The sequence below is a fragment of the Vicia villosa genome, unplaced genomic scaffold (genome assembly GCF_029867415.1).
Source record: "Vicia villosa cultivar HV-30 ecotype Madison, WI unplaced genomic scaffold, Vvil1.0 ctg.000273F_1_1_1, whole genome shotgun sequence".
Taxonomy (NCBI): domain Eukaryota; kingdom Viridiplantae; phylum Streptophyta; class Magnoliopsida; order Fabales; family Fabaceae; genus Vicia; species Vicia villosa.
The window spans coordinates 292,946-312,185 of record NW_026705113.1 but is presented as its reverse complement, the minus strand read 5'-3'; the positions used below and the strand labels follow the sequence as shown (position 1 = coordinate 312,185).

Sequence of the window (19,240 nt, the reverse complement as noted above, 5' to 3'; positions counted from 1 at the left end):
TAGAAGGGAATGGACCGTCGAGCCATGCGACGTTAAACGAAGCGCTTTGTGGAAGGCAACCCACAGTTTTCATAATGCAGTTTACTTTTTGTTTTGTTGTCAGAAAATAAAAAAAGTGGGTCTCTCTGGTGAAAGCTAGGAAGCGGCAGCCGGAGTCGCAATACCCTCTGTGGGTTCACCCTCGCTATCTCGAATTTAAACATTGAGGTCAATGTTTGGTTCAAGTGTGGGGGGGTTTTTATTGCATTCAGTTTTTAGATTCGGTTATTTGTGTTTGTTCCTAGTATTTCTATGCTATTATGTCTACCATGTGTTACAGATTGATGTGATTTACCGGATGGTTGATGGAGTGGTAGTAAAAGGATGAAAGATCTACCCCAAGCTTGCACCTTAGGCATCCCTGGAAGTTGATACAACCAAAAATTATTGTGGGACGCAACTTAACAACACCGGACTGAGATTGAAAGTTGGCATACACGAACCGAAAAAGAAGCAACATCCCACAAGAAATACTATGGATCTTGTAAGCTATGCCCAACAATGCGAGAGCTCAAAAAAGCCAAATATGCATCATCATGAGAGAATAGTCAGGTATGACTTTACCACTTTGAATTTGCGTATGTTCTACTCATATGACACTACACATTGACACACACTGAGGCACGTTGTTTGTGTTAACATTGAGCCTTTCCAGCCACCCTGTATTATGTTTATCCTTTGCAAACCCCTTTGAGCCTGTATCCTTTGTTTGTGTTAACCACATCTATTAACCCTTGGCCAAAAAGAAAAAAAATATCTTTAAATTCAATTTCTTTTCCTACCCTGCTCAGCATAAGTGTTTGATGTTGTTGTTAAATCAGTGCAAAATCATAAGTTTGGGGTAGTACGCCTAAAAGAAAGGCGAGTGCGAAAAAAAAAATATGTGTTGAAAAAAAAAAGAGAAGAAAAAGTGTTGAGACATCAAAATGCATATGAAAAAAAAAGAGAGAGGAATTGGAATTAGCACTCGCCAAAGCATACGCTCAAAGCAACAATTGAGTGAAGAAAAAGAGTAGAAATGGTGTGATTGAATCCCATGATGCTAAACGAAGCACTAAAACAAGAACAACAACACGAATGTTGAGCCTACACCCCTTGCATATCCTATTCCTTGTTTATCCCACCTGTCCTAAGCCCCGTTTCAACCCAAAGACCTCAAAAAGTGTGTGCAAAGTGTTTGTGTATGAAAGTAGAATATATTCGAATTTAAAAGTTGGTATTGCATATTATGAACTTGTGAGTGAATTTTTATTCTGAACCCCGAGAGAATTGGTGAGATGTGTGATAAAGCTTACAGGTGAAGTGGTAATCTGATGTGATAGTGAAGCGGGCGATTCGGGTTGTGAAATCGACAAGATTGACCGGAATGGTGAAAGTTGAGTTGCGAAAAGCACGGTTGTATTGTGGTAAGCTTAATTCAGGGGTGACCTCAGTTTTGTCTATTCATGCATTACGTGAGGACAAGCAATGAGATAAGTTTGGGGTTGTGATCGGTCACCAATTTTACTTACTTTCCATCGATTATTTGGTAAGAAATCGCTCATTCCGGTAACATCATGGTTTAGTTTTCAATCGCTTTATTTAGTTTTCTTCACATTTTGCAAATGAGTTCTTGTTTATTTTTATTGCTAATTAGATGCTTTTAAGACTTGTTTTGGTAGTGTTTATTGATTTCAGGAAATAGGAAAGTTTCTAAGAGAATTAGAACAAGAGTGGAAGACAATGTGGACAGCCAGTGTCGTTTGACGCGGCCAGTGTCATTTGACACGGGCAGAAGCTGAAGAAGAATGGCATGGGCAGAAGCTGACACGGGCAGCCAGTGTCATTTGACACGGCCAGTGTCATTTGACACGACCAGTGTCATTTGACACAGCCAGTGTCATTTGACACGAGCAGAAACAGCAAGAGAAGGGCGTGGGCAGAAGCTGACACGGGCAGCCTGTGTCATTTGACACGGCCGTGTCAGCGTGGATTTGAGGCATTAGAGCCTTTTTTGCTGATTTTTACTTTGGACTCATTAAGGGCAATTTTGTCATTCTGCACCAGATGGAAACATAGTATCACTACTTAAACCTATTTTTCATGAGAAGAGGGCATCTTTTGGCAATTGAATTTTTATTTTCACGTACAATTTGGGAGAAGAGCAGATACATGCAATTGTTGGGAAAACGGAGATCTCTCAACCGCGGAAGCTATTGAAGATCAAAGTCATCCTAATTATATTGTAATGATTTTCTCTTTCACTATGTTTGTTTTTAATTTCATGAACATGAGAGGCTAAACCCCCCAATGCTAGGGGGTGTCCCTGATTTCCTATTGTAATGACAATTTGCTTATTTTATTAGTAATTTCATAACTTTTTCATTATCATCTTTTTATATAGTGTTCTTAATGCAAACCATTATTGGAAAATAAGGTTTTGATTTATGGTTAATGTTAGGTTGGAAAACCAAGGTTAATGCTTTTGTATAAAAATATAAATTTGTATAGTCAAGGAATTGAGATATAGATTTGTAACCGTAAGTTTTCTGTTGAAACAAAGAGATTAGTATTCTTATTATACCACGAAGGAATTTGGGTATAAAAGAAATATTAAATGATTTTCTTTAAAGGAATTTTGGAAAGTCTCACTCAAAATCTGGTGATGATATGAATCAGTGATGATCTGACTAATTTTAAGAGTATTGTTATTATAAGGAATTTCATACACAATCCCCTAGCATTACTTTCTTATTTGTCTAATACAAGTTTATTTAGTTGTTATTTTTTAATTCATATTTTATAATTTTGCAAACAACATTGAAACAAACCAAGGAGTTTTTGTTCAATTGAATTTGTTAAAACACTTAAGTTTCTGCGCAGTCCTCAAGAGATCGACACTGGGGATAACCCCAATTATTACTACATCGAGAAAATAGTACACTTGCTATAATTTTCCGATCAGTTACATTCAGTGGAACAAGACGAATCCAATGGTACCATCGCGCCTGATTTTTATGCTTGTTTACCCCTATTCGTTATTTTGCAGATTTAGGGTTCACTTACTATAGCGCTTTTTTACAAAAGCGCTGTTAAAGGCCTTGTCTGAAGGTTGAAGACGAAGACGTGTCTTCCTCCCATTGGTTCAGAAGCGCGCGCGTGTTTTTTAAATTTATCTCTAATCAAGTGTTTTGCAGGTGTAACGTGTACCATGTGCCTCAAAGTCAGGACCATCTGATCTTGCTTAACAGCTCATCCAACGCCTCAGAACACGCATGCGCATCATACTCCCTCATTTAATTTCCACATCTGATCAGTATCCTTTTATTTCTTATTTTTATTTTAATTTCTTTGTTAAATTAATTAAAAATAGTTTTAAAAATCCAAAAAATACACAAAAAATATTTTTAGACTTCTAAAATAATATATTATTTTCTGAAATAAAAATATTTTATTTTTCTTCATAATTTCAATATTTTGCATAATTAATTAGTATATATTTATATATTTGCTTTTTAATTATTCTAACCAATCAAAAAATCATAAAAAAATTGTTCTTCATGTTAAATATTGTTTATATATTATAAACTAATTTTGTACATATTTTGAATAATTTTATCTTTAAGTTTTAATTATTTGTATAATTATTTGCATAATTATGTTTTAATTAACTTAAATCAATTTCAAATCAATTCCAAAAATTCCAAAAAATTAGTTTTGTTTTAAAATTAATTGACAAATATTTTGTACATATTTTAAACTTAATTTCTAGGTTTAAATCTATTTTCATCTTTTTTCTTCATTTTAATTTAATTAATCATGCATTAATTATAATTAAAATCAATCATAAAAAAATCCAAAAAACATGCCTTTTATTTTTCTTGCAATTTAAATTCCTAGATAAATGTATAGGATGTCAAATTCATGTAAATAGGCTAGTTTACATTTCCTGCACAATCGATGTAATAGCGTAGATTTACTTTCCGCACTTTACATTTCCGCATTTTAATTTCCAGCAAATATAAACTACGTGTATGACAAAGATAAAATTGAACCGTTAGATCACTAACTTCAAAGATAAATATCTGAACCCAATCACAATCACACTTGCACCTTTTAAGGTAATCCTTTCTCATTCTTTTCAAAATCAAAGTCAAAATTCCACCGTTTTGAGTACAAAATCGAACCTTGCGTTTATATCTGGTAAAAGGATAGATTTTTAAAGGAAATAGGATAAAGACCTTACAACTCAGGGTAGACCTCCTAGTTTGCTTGCTCAAATCAAAACAAACAAAATTCTCATACACTGTTGTTTTTCAAAACAAAACTTTCAAAAAAGACAATACTTTGTATACATCCAAACACGGGTTATTACAAAGTTAACGTTCTTTTCAAAACATCTTTCGAAAGATAAACAAGCATTTTGTATACATCCACACACGGATCATTACAAAATTCAAATTACAAAGGTATTTGAAACCACATATGAGCAATTTCAGAGCAATTGAAAAGTGATCGAAAAACAAGTGAGCTAAGCAAACTTAAGAGCCCATGGATAACCATGGATACAAAGGGTGCTAACACCTTCCCTTTGTATAACCTACCCCCTTACCCAAAATTTCTTAAAGGTCTTTTTTCTGTTTCTTTTATAAACCTTTCCTTAATTGGATAAAATAAAAGGTCGGTGGCGACTCTGTGAATTTTCAAAATGCGAAAGCATTAAGCGATAAAAAAGAGTCAGTTCACGTATCTCTACAGAACAGAGGTATGGCCCGGGATTAAAAAACGGAGGTCCACACCTAGCAATCCACTCCTGTTGGATATCTGCTGTTCAAACTCTGCTGTGTTCACCCTTGTCCAACACACTTACTGATTCACTTAGCTCCTTGAATTACTTCCCGTTCAAGAATTTACTGCCACAACGTCACTTCTGCGACAACACTTCAAATTATTCTCCACTCAAGTCCATACAATGTCATTAGGTGTTAGCCAAATTCCTTGGTCTTAACTTCCGGTTCCCAAAGTGTTAGGATGGTTGTTCCAAGCTTGCCTCTACTTATACAACTATTCCTCTTTACTCGATTCTCACCTCAGTCCTAGATGTATCAATCATTACCGCAATCCACGATGGTGTAGCCTTCCACAACCATAGCATTGATACCCAACAACTTCACATAAGGTTTTGCCCACAAAGGTGGACTTCATCAATTAACCTGCGACCATTGTCCAGCTCTTCATGCACGCTCACAGTGCACAAGACATAACCACGAAGAACTTGTGCCAATTGAAATCCTTCACTTACCTTCAGCATTTCGACGGTCAGGTACTCAGTCCAACCCTTGTGACTTGCAAGCTAAACTGATGACCTACGAACATCGGACTGCATGCCATCCACAAAATGTATTCCCAAGCTGGTCCATTGACAACACCTCTCGAGTTTATGGTGGATCCTCGAGAGACTGCTTCGACAATTTCCCTTAGGAAGATACTTTCATCCCAACATAAAAATCCTACAAATAGTTCGTTCGTTCCTACCTCAAAGTTATCTGATTCTTCCTTGATCCGTTGCACTACTCTGATTCCAACAAGTCACACACCTTGAAATCCTCTGAGTCACGTTATATCCATAATTCACTTAGTTTCCATTAATACACAATAATTCCTTATCTACAGCTGTCCAAATACAACACGGGCCAGGACTCCATATACATCCATCATCGACTACTACTCTTCAAAGTTGCATACTCTCCAGAATCAAGCTTCTACTTACTCTACCATTCCATATAGTTCATCTACCACAACTTAGGTACACGTTTCGATCTCAGGACATTGAAACCCAAATACTCACTGACTTAGAGGTTCGTCCTTGTCACTGATTTCCACAGCGTACAACTGCTATGTTTTTCAGTCCAACCAATCTTGTTGCTTAACCGGTATATCGAACCCTTCACGATGTACTGCAGCTCATGATAACTCTAGCAGTTTTATACAACTTCTACCCAACCATACACCTTCATTCTATTAGCGTAGTATCACCTCTGATAACTCGTGCGACTTACTGATATAACAATCCTCCCATAGCCACACTATATCCACACAATCATCTAATGTCTGCTCTATCTCTGAATCTGACATTAAACTGACTTCCTTGGCAGCTGCATCCTTCATTACAGTGCTTCCAACGGTCTGAGTGTAGCCACAATGCAAGAAATTACACCTTGCACTTTGCAGTTCGAACATCTCTCTTATAAACTCCTTAGCAGTTCTCAAACCAAAATGTCCATGCTTTACCAAGATTAACACTTCTCCACTCAGAGTATCTAGCAATACCTTACTAGACACATCACACATCGAACTAGTCCGAGACACAATTCGCATATTCCATCACCGGTCGCCAATGATACATGATAGCCACTCACCATGCTGACCAGGATATCATGACCGCACATGAGTCCCACTCTAGACACTCATGCAAAATTGCCAACTTAACACTTAATGGAACGAGAACGTCTGCAAGGTATAATCTGACTCTAACTCGCGCGAGCACGATCATTCAGAGTCTCTATAAGCATAGTATCAGATCTTGATCCATCACACCATCGCATGTCTAGTTATTCCTCTACTATCGAGCGCGATAGGGGTGTTCGCGGTGCGGTTTGGTTCGATTTTGAGCATAAAAGTCATCCTAACCGCGAGATAAAAATGCATGCGGTTCGGTTTGGTTCGGTTAATTTTTAATAAGTCATCCAATCCAAACCAAACCAAACCAATGCGGTTAGGATCGGTTCGGTTGATTGCGGTTTACACTATAAAATAAAAATGTACTGAAATAAAAGGAAAAAAGAAAGAATTCAATGCCAATATAATATATGATATTATACCATACAAAAGAAATTATATTATAAGAACAGTAGAGAACTAAAAATATATTATAAATGAAATACATATATTAGACAGTAGACAATTACATATATATGTAGCTCAATAAAATACAAAAACTAAGTTGATTATGCAAAAACTTAAGTTAATAAATTAATTATTAAAATTCAAAACGTGAGGTGTGGCTTTATGCAATTAGATTTGGAAAGATAATAAATTAACTATTAATATTCAAAACTTAAGTTAAACATGCGGTTTGGTTCGGTTTGGTTCGGTTTTGTGAAATACAAACCGCAAACCAAACCGAACCGCGCGGTTCAGTCCAAAAATCATCCAAAATCATCCAAATCAAATGCGGTTTTTTGCGGTTTCGGTTTGGATTGGTTCGATTTGCGGTTTTGCTTTTGGATTGGTTCGGATACGATCACCCCTAGAGCGCGATGTATGGATCCTTATCCCACATACCTTATAAGAGTCTGGATCTGCGTCTCATGAGTATCACGTCAGAATTCTACCTTGAGCTTTAGATCACCTTTGTCCCACAGATGTCGGAAAAAGATGACTCACGCATCTCTGTGCACGATAGCGATACTGTGGCATTATACCTTTCTGGTAGTACCAACATGGTGGTCTAACTCCGAGGCCATGTATTCAGGTAACCTACTTCAGTGGCGTATAATGATCCCCACACGTATCCTATAGTTGCAATCGACAAGTGTCTGAACAGGCTCCAATAGGTTCATCGTTCCTCAAGTCCTTCGAATCACACTCCTCAGGATGCTAAAACCTGAGAGTGCTACACATCAAGGTTACTTACTCGGAAAGCCAAAACGCCAAGCACGAAGATTTGAAGTTCAACTTCGGATTACCATGCAGTGCGCGTACCCACTCGTCCCACGCATGCATGAGATTCCAAGGATAATTCAGTCCAGATAGGAATACTATGGTTCATAACATTCGACTCAACTGCGATCATCCTACTGACGTTCCAGATAGATCTTAGTTCTTACTCGCCTGAATGCCCAACGCCAAGCGTAGTTCTATGGCTTCACTCGGGGTCAGACAAACAACAACTAACAAGAACTTAGGTCACTGCATTTCACGCTTCTACATCATTTCATATTCCATCTAGCGTAGTTCTATAACTTAAATACAAAATGATAAGAACGGAAATGCATGCCCTCTTCCACCGACAAGGTATTCAAGCTTCGCCAATCTTAAGTTACCACACTCATACATTCCACCAACATCTACTAGGTAACTACTCTCGCTTAGGGTACTTCAAGTTGGATCAAGATCTAATACTTCATCCATCTAATTACTGTCCGTACCAGCGCAATCATAAAGGTCTAACTCTTCTATCCGCATTTCCAAAGGTCATTCTATCCTATCAGCTCATCAGTCGCACTTAACACCGGCAGCATCATCAGTACTGAATCCTAATAAATCCCAGCTCAACACCTTCGGAGAATCTCACTTACAAGGCTCCTATTCAATCCCATTTGGATTTTCCTTGCTATTACCAAGACTTAGAGAAAGCTTCACTTCGTTCAGTCAAAACTCTTGGGGGTTCTAGTTGTCTCCATCCACATCTTGACAGTTCAGGTATCACTATTTCGCGTCAAACGCTCTCCTTAAGCTTGACGACTCCAATATCCCTTCTACTTACTTCGTCCAATAAATCCAACTTCCATATACAATTCGCCACCCAACCGATCCTTTCTACTTGGGTTCACGACACTTACAGGTTTACGAGTCCTCGTGGCGGCTCTGCCGTAATTCTACTGTCTCACACTCAGTCGATGAGTTGATCAAGTTCAAAAACTGAATGAGATATCAGTAAAATCAGGCTGGCAACGCACACTTGAGAGGAGGAAAAGAATTGCTAGTGATGTCTCATGGCTCGGCCGAGAATCGACCTGCTCTGATACCAACTGTAACACCCCATACATAATTGACTAGTATGTTATGCATGAAACGTTAATAATTGATATTGAGTACATACAAAAGCCAAGGATACAAGATGATCCATTTAAAATACAACATGAAATAATAATAATTACAAAACACGTGTCTTCAATGGATCTTGCACAGCGGAAAGATGAGATCAGACGAGGTTTTCGAGCCAAAACCACTTCCAAGTCTTTAGTCCGAACCTGCTACTGACCAACCACTACCAAACTGCACTTGAAAAAAAATATAAGTTGATTGGGGTAAGATTACTAAATCTCAGTGAGTCCTCCTATCCTATGGGTCCACTCGGTTCTATATGGTACATGCATCAACAAAACCGAATCCACCATTGATCCGAGGTTTATCCTCACATCCGGTACAAGTACGGAGCAAACACATGAATCGTCCACCATAGGAGTCATCGCATCACAGTACACAAATAGTACAACAAACACGTATGCAGACCCATACCCATGTACGGGGAATCCAGAAGTGGTAACAACCAAACTACCAAGGCCGCACACACACCCTCGGTGGGTTCACCCATGCCTATTTGTCAAGAGACTTGCACAAGCACCCTGCAAGAGTGATTAAATGGGTTCGCACAAGCCTACTTGGCTGCGAGATGACCTTGCCTAATCCGGGTAGGAACCTAGTGATGTAGCCTACATGGCATCACTATAGATGGTTTACCTGTTATGCGTAAGCTTACTTAGCCACACAACGCCATCATACCGAGCACGCAAGTGTGTTAACGGCAAGTGAGTAAAACCCCGTACGGAAACTCACGAGCACACTGCAACGGTAGCTCAGGTGTGTTAAACATACCAAGAACGCCAATGTGTTAACTGCAAGTGAGACACGCCTCATAGATTCTCACGAGCACATCGCAATGGTAATTGGAAACTAGTCCATATACAATGGTGCCTTACCACCTAGTAGTGGCCCACTTCGATTCTAGCATACCACACGCATAACAAGCGTCAATCACACAATACAATCAATCCCGAGTGTTTAACCGAAACAACGGGCATTAATGATCATTATCACACAAAGCATCATGCCACAAACAAGCAACCATCTCAGAACGTCAATCGAACGGACGAATAAACATAATATGATCATCATAAAGCATATCAATATAATGCATTAATTAATGATCCGCATATTGAGAATCAACACATCCATGATCATAAACAACATTAACATGTTCAAATACAATTTAAACAAGTCTCACCCGACTAAGGAGGCGTTCGGTTCTCTATTCGGAACGAAACTGCTCTCGGGGGAATTAGTTAACGTAAAATCTCGCCCGACGAGGCGCACTAAGTGGGGTTCCAATATTATTAAATCAAACATTCTGATTTGGTGACCAATTTTATTAGAAAGTACACGTCGCTAGCTTTCCAACGATATAAAGTTTGCGCAATTCCGATACCCGAGCCGAAAGTTACGAATTTCCGAAGTTTGCTGATTTTTCCCCCTGCGCCCAGGGTAACCGATTACCCAAACTCAGTAACCGATTACTGGCACTAAAAACAGTCCAAAATTGCATTTTTAACAGAGTAATCGGTTACCCAAAGACCCGTAACTGAATACCCTGTAGCAGAATCAATTTTCTGCATTTTAAAAGCTCTAAACCAGTCCCAATTGCCCTATAATCAATTCCAATCATCATGATTCAATTCTAAACGAATTTCCAACATGCAATAGTGATCTAATGTACACATTACATACATAAAACACAATCTAAGCATTAAAGCAAGCATGCATTACATAAAATCACCAATTAGCAATTAATCACATTTATCACTATTAGGGGTGGGAATAGGCTAGGCTAGGCTAGGCTTTATAAGGCCTGGGCCTGGCCTACGATAAACATACAAGGCCTGAGCCTGGCCTATGGCCTACTATAGGCTCGTTTTTTCAGCCTGGCCTGGCCTTTTTAAAAGCCTGGCCTGGCCTGAAAGCCTATTTAAAAGCCTCTTTCTTATTAATGTTTTCAATTAAGTCATATTACTTAAGATGCCTTATAGGTCGCATATATATGAACATTTAGACCGACCTATTTAGCATGTTTTCTAATATATATGCATATATAGACCAATCCATTTAACACTTTTTTTAATATATATGCATATATAGACCAACCTATTTAGACTAATTTTAATATATATATATATATATATATATATATATATATATATATATATATATATATATATATATATATATATATATATATATATATATATATATATATATATATATATATATATATATGAAAATATAGGCCGACCTACTAGGCTTTATAGGCTTTTTTAATAGCCTAGGCCTGGCCTATTTTATTAAATAGGTTTTTAAAAAAGCTCAAGCCTAGCCTTTTATCAAATAGGCCTGGCATGGCCTTAAGTAGGCTAGGCTATAGGCCCCTGTAGGCCGGCCTGGCCTATTCCCACCCCTAATCACTATGGATTCATAGAGTTATCACTCACACCCAAAACCCCAACATGCAATTTCCCACAAATTTTCCCCAAGTCTCTAACTAAGGACTCACCTTGCATCAATGGAGCTTTGGATGATGAACATGCTGCAATTGAGCTCCTAACTTGACCAAAATTCCAACCCCAAACTCATCAAACCCGCATCCCTCTATTCACACCTTCAGCATAACTGACACAACTTCAAGCTCAGTTTTCTCCTTCAAGACATAAGCTATGAATTCAAACCATAGGTGCAAATCGAAGAGAAATTCGTTAGCTTTCTAATGGGACCAGAATCGTTACGATCGGAGTTACGAGTTGAGAGTTATACCTGATTTAGTGGAGGCTGTACCCTTGTTACGAAAATGGAGTTTGTGAGAGAGAACATAAATTTCTCTTCTTTCTCTCTTCCTTCTTCCACTATCAAAAACTGATCTACAATCCAAACAATGTCTTAAGCCCATGCAATAGAGTTAAATGTCCATAATGCCCTTCAACTAAGTGGTAATTACCAATATGCCACTTAGTTGGATTCTAACTAATCCACTTACTTTCTTATGGTCACACTTGGTATATGTATATTACTACTCATCCAAATGGAACAAGACTAATGTATCCTTTAATTATCATTTTACCAATTAATGACAGTTACTGGTGTCGGAGAGTCGGGATATTACATGTACAATGAAATCAAATCCTTCCATTTTTTAAATTAAATATAATAAAGGTATTATTTAAAATAATTAATGATGAGGATATATATTTTATTTTTGGTGGAAATTCTACGTTAGAAAACAAAAAAAAAAAATTAGATCCAACTAATAATTGTGACAAACAGAAATATAAATTATATCCTATATTGGAAAATAATATTTCATTTACCACAACCTTCATACTCCTCATTGTCTTCTTTATTTTGACACCAAAGCTCATAAGCAACCCATTTAAGAGTAACTTCTTACATCAATGAACTTTTTACTATAAAATCACACCAATGAACCTGCCATAACAATTAACTCTAAAATCTTAAAAGCAATGAGTTTTGATTATGGACTGATAAATCAGATAGAGCTTCTTACAAATGAGTTACAATGAATGTGTAATTTCTTAATTCCTTTTCAAAAGTGAACTTCTTCACCTACACATTTACTCATAACATAATTACTAACCTAACCTAAATTACTAAGCTAAATTACTAAGCTAAAAATCACTTTTTATGGTAACAAATTTCAAAAAAGCAGAAACCCAACTGAATTTTTTAGCTTTTAAATCTAAATCACAAAATTCATACACAAATAACAATCTTAAGAAGAAAAATGAAAACTTCATAGTCCCAACAATCGTTAATACTTTTTTCTACCTTCAAGTCTGTTAAGATGACATTTGCCTCCAATAATTTCAGAAAACTCTTTGAAATAATACTTCATAGAAGGAATATTTTGAACATCCATATGTTTCAAGGCCGTACCACCAAGAAACACGAATTTTTTCGAATGGTCACACAGCTTCCACTGAAAATCGTTATCGAACACAGTACCGTTGTTGATTATGCAAGTCATATTTTCTTGAATTCTTGATTTCCACTTATCTGTATGATCAGCCCGAATCAAAACTTGAATTCGATCACCCTAACAACAAAAGTAAAACATGGTTAATACCCAATAAATTATTTTTAATAATGAAAAATCAAAGATTAAAGAAAAATGAAAAATATATACCGCAACATCCATGATAACCATCTCTAGATGTTCAAGCTCCATGAATCAATAATTCGAACAACCAATTTCCATGTTTCCTTCTTGTCGCTAATGTCTTTTATGCACTCAAATTTTTGACTCATATTCTGCAGAAGATGAAAAAAAGAAAACTTAAAACAACAGTCGTTTAAAAGAAAATACAGTGAAACATGGAGGTGGAATCGCAGAAGTAGCTTGAAAAAAAACCTAAAATCGATGGGGGGTAATAGAAGAGGAAGATGAGCCAAATGTAATGGTTTGAAATTTAGGGTTTGCTGGTTGAAATCAAAAGCCATAATATATATAGATTAATGAGAGAAAATTGAAGGATTTTTCAGAAACTAAAGAGAAGAAGCGTGGTTTAGGGTTTTGCTGTATTCCAAGAAGATTTGCACATTCCAATACAAAGGACTCACGTTAGTATTAATGATGGAAAATAAAATGGACAACTGAAAGGTTATGCAATGATTAAGGAATATATATTTTTAATTAAAATATTAAAGGATATACAATTACCATTATGTCCCCGATTATCACCCTCAAATTGGTGATTAGAGGGATAATGATAGGATTTCATATGTATTCTACTTTATTATATTAAAAGTAGATGTATATAACAATAATCTATTGTCTTATCTAACAGATTCGGTTTAATCAATAAAATAAGATTGCAATAAAATAAAATAAAAACTATTTAATATTTTATTAAATATATTAGTCATTTTGTTAATAAATAAATAATATTAAAAATATTTATTTCATCAATATACTTCAAATAAAAAAAATTAAACATAAAAAATAAAAAAATAAAAAAATTAAATGATTATATTGTTAATTTATACTATATCTAACTCAATATATAAGATAAAAAAACCACTTATTAAGAAATCAAAACATTACTATTAGCATTAAAATTGAGTTTTTCATGAAACAAATAAAGTAAATTTAATGCATTTTATAATTATTTGTGTGTAGTTAGTTTTTTTTATTTAGATTGAAATAAATGAATTGAAGAATCATATATAATTTATGGAAAAAATAAAATCTTAATATTTTAAAACTCTCCCGTGAAATTCAGTGAATCATATATTTAATTTATTGGAATGTCAAATGATCTACGTCAGAAAATCTTAAGCAAACTCTCCCGTGAAGTTCATATATAATGAAATATTATCCTTCCTTTTTTTAATTAAATATAATAAATCTATTATTTAAATATAAAAATATAATAAATTTGTTATAAAAAAAATAGTAAAATAGGATTTGATATGAAGCATACTTGAAATACTTTTACGGTAAAAGAGGTGATTGGTGTAAATGACGGTTGATAAAAAGAATATATAGTAAAATAGGATTTGTAATTAATATTAGGTTATCAAATTCAAAAGCGAAAGATTGTATGGAGAAAACCATGAGCCAATGAAAATTAAATAATTTTTTAAATAATTAAATAAAATGTACTAAATGCAGTTATTTAAAATTAATAATAATTAGGGTTGGAAAAAATGAATGTTCAAATGCAATGAGTGGCATGATAGAACCTCGTGCATAAAACCATTTTAAATTGACTGTGATTATGGTAATTTCGGAATTTTAGTGATAATCAACTTTTATATATTAAATTTTTATTCATTTTGATTTTCTCACGAAAGGTACCATTAACAACTCTAGATAATTCCAGGGAAGCTACCACCAATTAAACTAATTTAAGGGAATTAAGATAATAAATTACAATTACTACAATTTTAGTGTGCATCACCCACCTATAGCGTACACGATAGACCCCTCTCTCACGTTGGCCGCGATTCCATCGACACCATTCCAAACGCCGTTACAATGCAAGCCATCAACCGTTTCATCTCCGTCACACGAAGACTCGCCACCGAACTCCGCCATGAAAACCGCCTCTATTTCGGACCTTCCAGTACATTCTCAACCACAACTCCGGGAGGAGGATCCCTGGACGACGCGAATTGGGAAACACCTTCCACATGGTCCACAGGCCTAACAAAGGACCACTTCAACGGCGAAGCGACTCTTTCGGATCTCCAAGAGATGGAAGACAAGCTTCAGGAGTTGGAAGAAGAGAATCGGAAGAGCAAATCTTATGTTGATAGTTGGAAGAAACGAATGGCGGATACGTGTGAGTTGTTGAAACAGGTTCGTGAACCTGGTGCCAGAGGATCCTATTTGAAGGATAGTGAGAAAGCTGAGATGTATCGCTTGCACAAAAAGGATCCTGAGGTTTATACTGTTGAGAAGCTTGCTAAGGATTATAGGATTATGAGACAGAGAGTTCATGCCATTCTTTGGCTTAAGCAGCTTGAAGAAGAAGAAGAGAAGAAGCTAGGTCACCGTCTCGATGATTCCGTCGAGCTCTTGCTCGACACTTTTCCTGAGTCAGTTGAATTTAGGGTTTATGGTTTGAATTTAGGGTTTAGGGTTTATGGTTTGAAAATTGATTGTTTATAAGTTTAGTTGAATTTAGGGTTTATTTATTGTTTTTTTTTTCTTGTGTTGTTGCAGGTTTTTTATTTCTCATGATAGGGAGTTCCATGTAGCGTCTCTTCCTTATAAACCTGACTTCAAGGTGATGCCTGAGGGGTGGGATGGCATTACTAAAGATTTGGATGAAGTTCATTATGAAATCTCCAAAAAGGAGGATGATATGCTTTATCGAGATTTTGTTGAAAAGATGAACTTCAACAAGAAGAAAGTGAGTTCACTTTGCCTGCTATTCTATGTTTGTTGTACTGAAGTAGATAGGTGCATGTCTCGTGTACCTTATTTTGGCCTTACTATGTTGCCGTAGAGTAGTAGAAGTGTTTGATATCTTCTTTCATTGTAGAGATTTAGTATGTATGGGGATAGTTTGGCATGACATATCAATTGTTTGTTTGTTGTCTGTTATAGAGTATAGACGGTATTCAAATTTGATGTAGAACAAAGTGCATATATAAGTCTGCTGAGAAATAGAAAATATTTTGGGTAAGAAACCAGGAAAGAAAAAGATTCTTCTTGATAATTCAGGTTTTGGGTGTGATATTCAAAACAAAGGACCTTCTTAAGCCTTTAGCTTTTATAGTTGCAACTCTAACCTTTCAGATTATGTGATCTTTGTTAGATGCCTCAGCAGGGCTTGAATCAGTTAGTAACAGAAATAAGAGGCGGTGTCTGTTAATGTTAGGATTACACAATAAGAGGGAAAAAATAGTGTGAACTATGGAATCTTTAGTTATTGAGAGTGGAATTTGGAAGGAAAAGGCTAGGTCTTCTGAATACCTAAAATGTAGAGCAGATACATTTTAATCGTTACATTCTGGGGTCTTTGAACTTGTATCAAATCGATGCTGATCAGAGGGCATTCTTTTTGTAAAATAGATTGCTGTTTAGCATGTATTCTAATGAACCAGTGTCCGACAACTGATATTAGGGCTCCCGATCTAGTCAGGCTACAATAATAAATACAATGTAAGTTAACAAGTGAATGGAATAGTACAAAATACAAATCATAATACAAGCAACTTATGTGGCTGAGCTGAAGTACAGGATGATTAGAAGGAACGGAGTTTGCTTTTCTGTTTCTATGTGAAAGTTATAAGGTGTTAATTCTGAGACTAAGCGGGGTTTAATCATATGGATACAAAGATGTATTCAAATAGAATGCTATATTACTGACTATATTCCAGGCTATTGCATCTACTTGTTTTATTGTGGGATAAGGCTTGTTCTTTCTTGTTGTTGTACATCTACTTTTTAGGATTAGGGATGGTCACATAATTGAAAAAACTGAACTGCTCTGAGAACCTAACTGAACCCCACTCTGAAAACCAAAATGTTAGCATTATTGTGCAAACTAAACTCCTGCTTAAAACATGATCAGCGAATTGAACAATGCTACAAAAATGTTTGGTGAATATAATTAACTCAATTGCTGTTGATTGGATCTCCTCTTAGCAATTCGGTCTCTCTTTGCTACCCAATGCAGTTCAAGTTCCTCAAAGTTCCCAACCCACCAAAATACCAGTACTCTTAGAATGGAACATTAATAGGTAGACATGATGACGATGAAAAACATTTTCATGAAAAGTTTGGCTAATGGAAAAATGTTTTTACTTTTCATTTTCTTTTCAGTCAATTTTATATTATAAATTAATTTAAATTGTTTTAGAGTAGAAAAAATTCCATGATAAAAATATTTATGTTATACAATATATATTTTTATTTTAAAAAGTTATTTAAACTCGTATATGCAAACATTTTCTTATGAAGTGTATTTATCAATATTTTTTGTAAGCATTCGTATAAAAAGCGGATGTGATTAAGCTAAATGAGCAACAGTTCAGTTTCATACAATGTTGTTAAATAGCAGCTACTATAGTAGCGCTATTGCATAGCAAAATTTGAACAAATTGCTATCGTCCCACTAATAGTGGGCCACTATACACAATTTAGCATAAAATATTGTTAAATAGCAACTTTAGCCGCACTTTAGCAATGTTGTGTTGCAGAATTTGAACAAATCGCCATTTTCCACTATCCACACTCAACAACACTTTCATAGATCTATTTTTCAGTTAAGTTTAGTGCAGTTTTCTGTTAGAACCCAATCATGAACACCCCTAGTTATGATAACTCAATTATAGAAGATATGTTGCAACTTCAGCACAGATGACAGTAGCAGCAGATATGTGACTATAGCTTAAAGATTTCTCAAAAGAAGGAAATTATGAATACCACAGTTTTAATATCCCTCAAAGCTATGAAAAACCGATTGGGTAGGAAACAATGCAGGGACTAATTCCCATAAAGAGCACTTGAAACCTTCATAATGTAGGAAATGCTGGTATTTAATGTGTGGTCCTGTTAAACCCATCAGCAACCAGTAGGCTTTTGATTACTTTCCCTGATGATTTTAGCACTAAAATATGGATTTTCATGGGTAGAAAGTCATAAGATTTTGCTGTTTCAAAAGATTAAAATTGATTCATTTATAAAGATGCTTACAAACTAATCAAGTCAAGCTTTATTGTTACCAAATTTTCATGTTTGCTTATCAATGCACATTTAATAAGTACGCTAAAGTGCAGCTCCCCTAACATCCATATTCTGTCTATTCTATGATCTATGTGCTGCTAGACGTTTTTTTTTTGTTTTGTTGAGCTCACTGAATAATGTGGTTGTGATCATTGTACAGATGGCTGGAGAGGTGAAATGCCATAAGTATAGTCGACGACGCCCTGAAAATGGATGGACTTTTACTGTGGAAAAAATGGGAGCCCGGGGGAAGCGAGGAGGTGGTGGGGGGTGGAAATTTGCTAGCATGCCTGATGGATCAACCCGACCACTGAATGAGATTGAGAAAATGTATGTGAGGCGAGAAACTCCACGCCCGCGACGCAGGATCCTTCCCTGATTACATTTTTATTTGTTTTGACTAACTGTTAAAATTAGATTTTTAGTCAATGCATCAAATGGTTTGAGATATGTAAATGTATTTTTGTATTGTTATTTGTCCTTTTTTTAATGGGGATTAGTTATCTTAGGATGATCTTTTAATTAATCCTCATCATATTGCTTAATTTATGCACAACGTTGATGTCAATAACTAGTAACAAACCCGTGCGTTCGCACGGGTTCTGGTACGGGACGCGCATTTGTTTCAGATATATAATTTTTAATAGAAAAAAATTATATTAAAAGTAATTAACATTTTGTGAAAAAAAATAAGAACAATTAATATTAAATTGTCTAAAAAAAATCAGAAACAAAATTGAAATCACCAAAATTAAATTGTGTCTAAATAGCCTTTTGTAACTTCACATTTCCGTTAATAGTCAATATTTTGATCAGTAATTTTATGTTCCCGTTAATATTTAATATTTTGCTCAGTAAATCTGTTCCCATTAATTTCAAAATATTTTGATCGGTAACTTCATGTTTCCGTTAATATTCAATATTTTGATCAGTAACTTCGTGTTCATATTAATATTAAATATTTTAGTTAGTAAGTTCAAGTTCCCGTTAGTATTCAATATTGTGACCAGTAACTTCATGTTCTCGTTAATATTCAATTCAATATTGTGATCAATAACTTCATGTTCCCGTTAATATTCAATATTTTAATTAGTAACTTCAGGTTCTCGTTAGTATTCAATATTGTGATTAATA

General features: G+C 35.5%; 1 protein-coding gene across 1 annotated transcript; it reads left to right on the top strand.

Annotated features, from left to right (window-relative positions):
* Nucleotides 1–14,808: 14,808 nt before the first annotated feature.
* Nucleotides 14,809–18,628, top strand: LOC131626156 (protein GAMETE CELL DEFECTIVE 1, mitochondrial-like). Its single transcript, XM_058896987.1, has 3 exons — nucleotides 14,809–15,468; nucleotides 15,596–15,785; nucleotides 18,267–18,628. The coding sequence occupies exons 1-3, from the start codon at nucleotides 14,906–14,908 to the stop codon at nucleotides 18,483–18,485; spliced, it is 972 nt and encodes a 323-aa protein (XP_058752970.1). The 5' UTR covers nucleotides 14,809–14,905; the 3' UTR covers nucleotides 18,486–18,628.
* The last annotated feature ends 612 nt before the right edge of the window (nucleotides 18,629–19,240 follow it).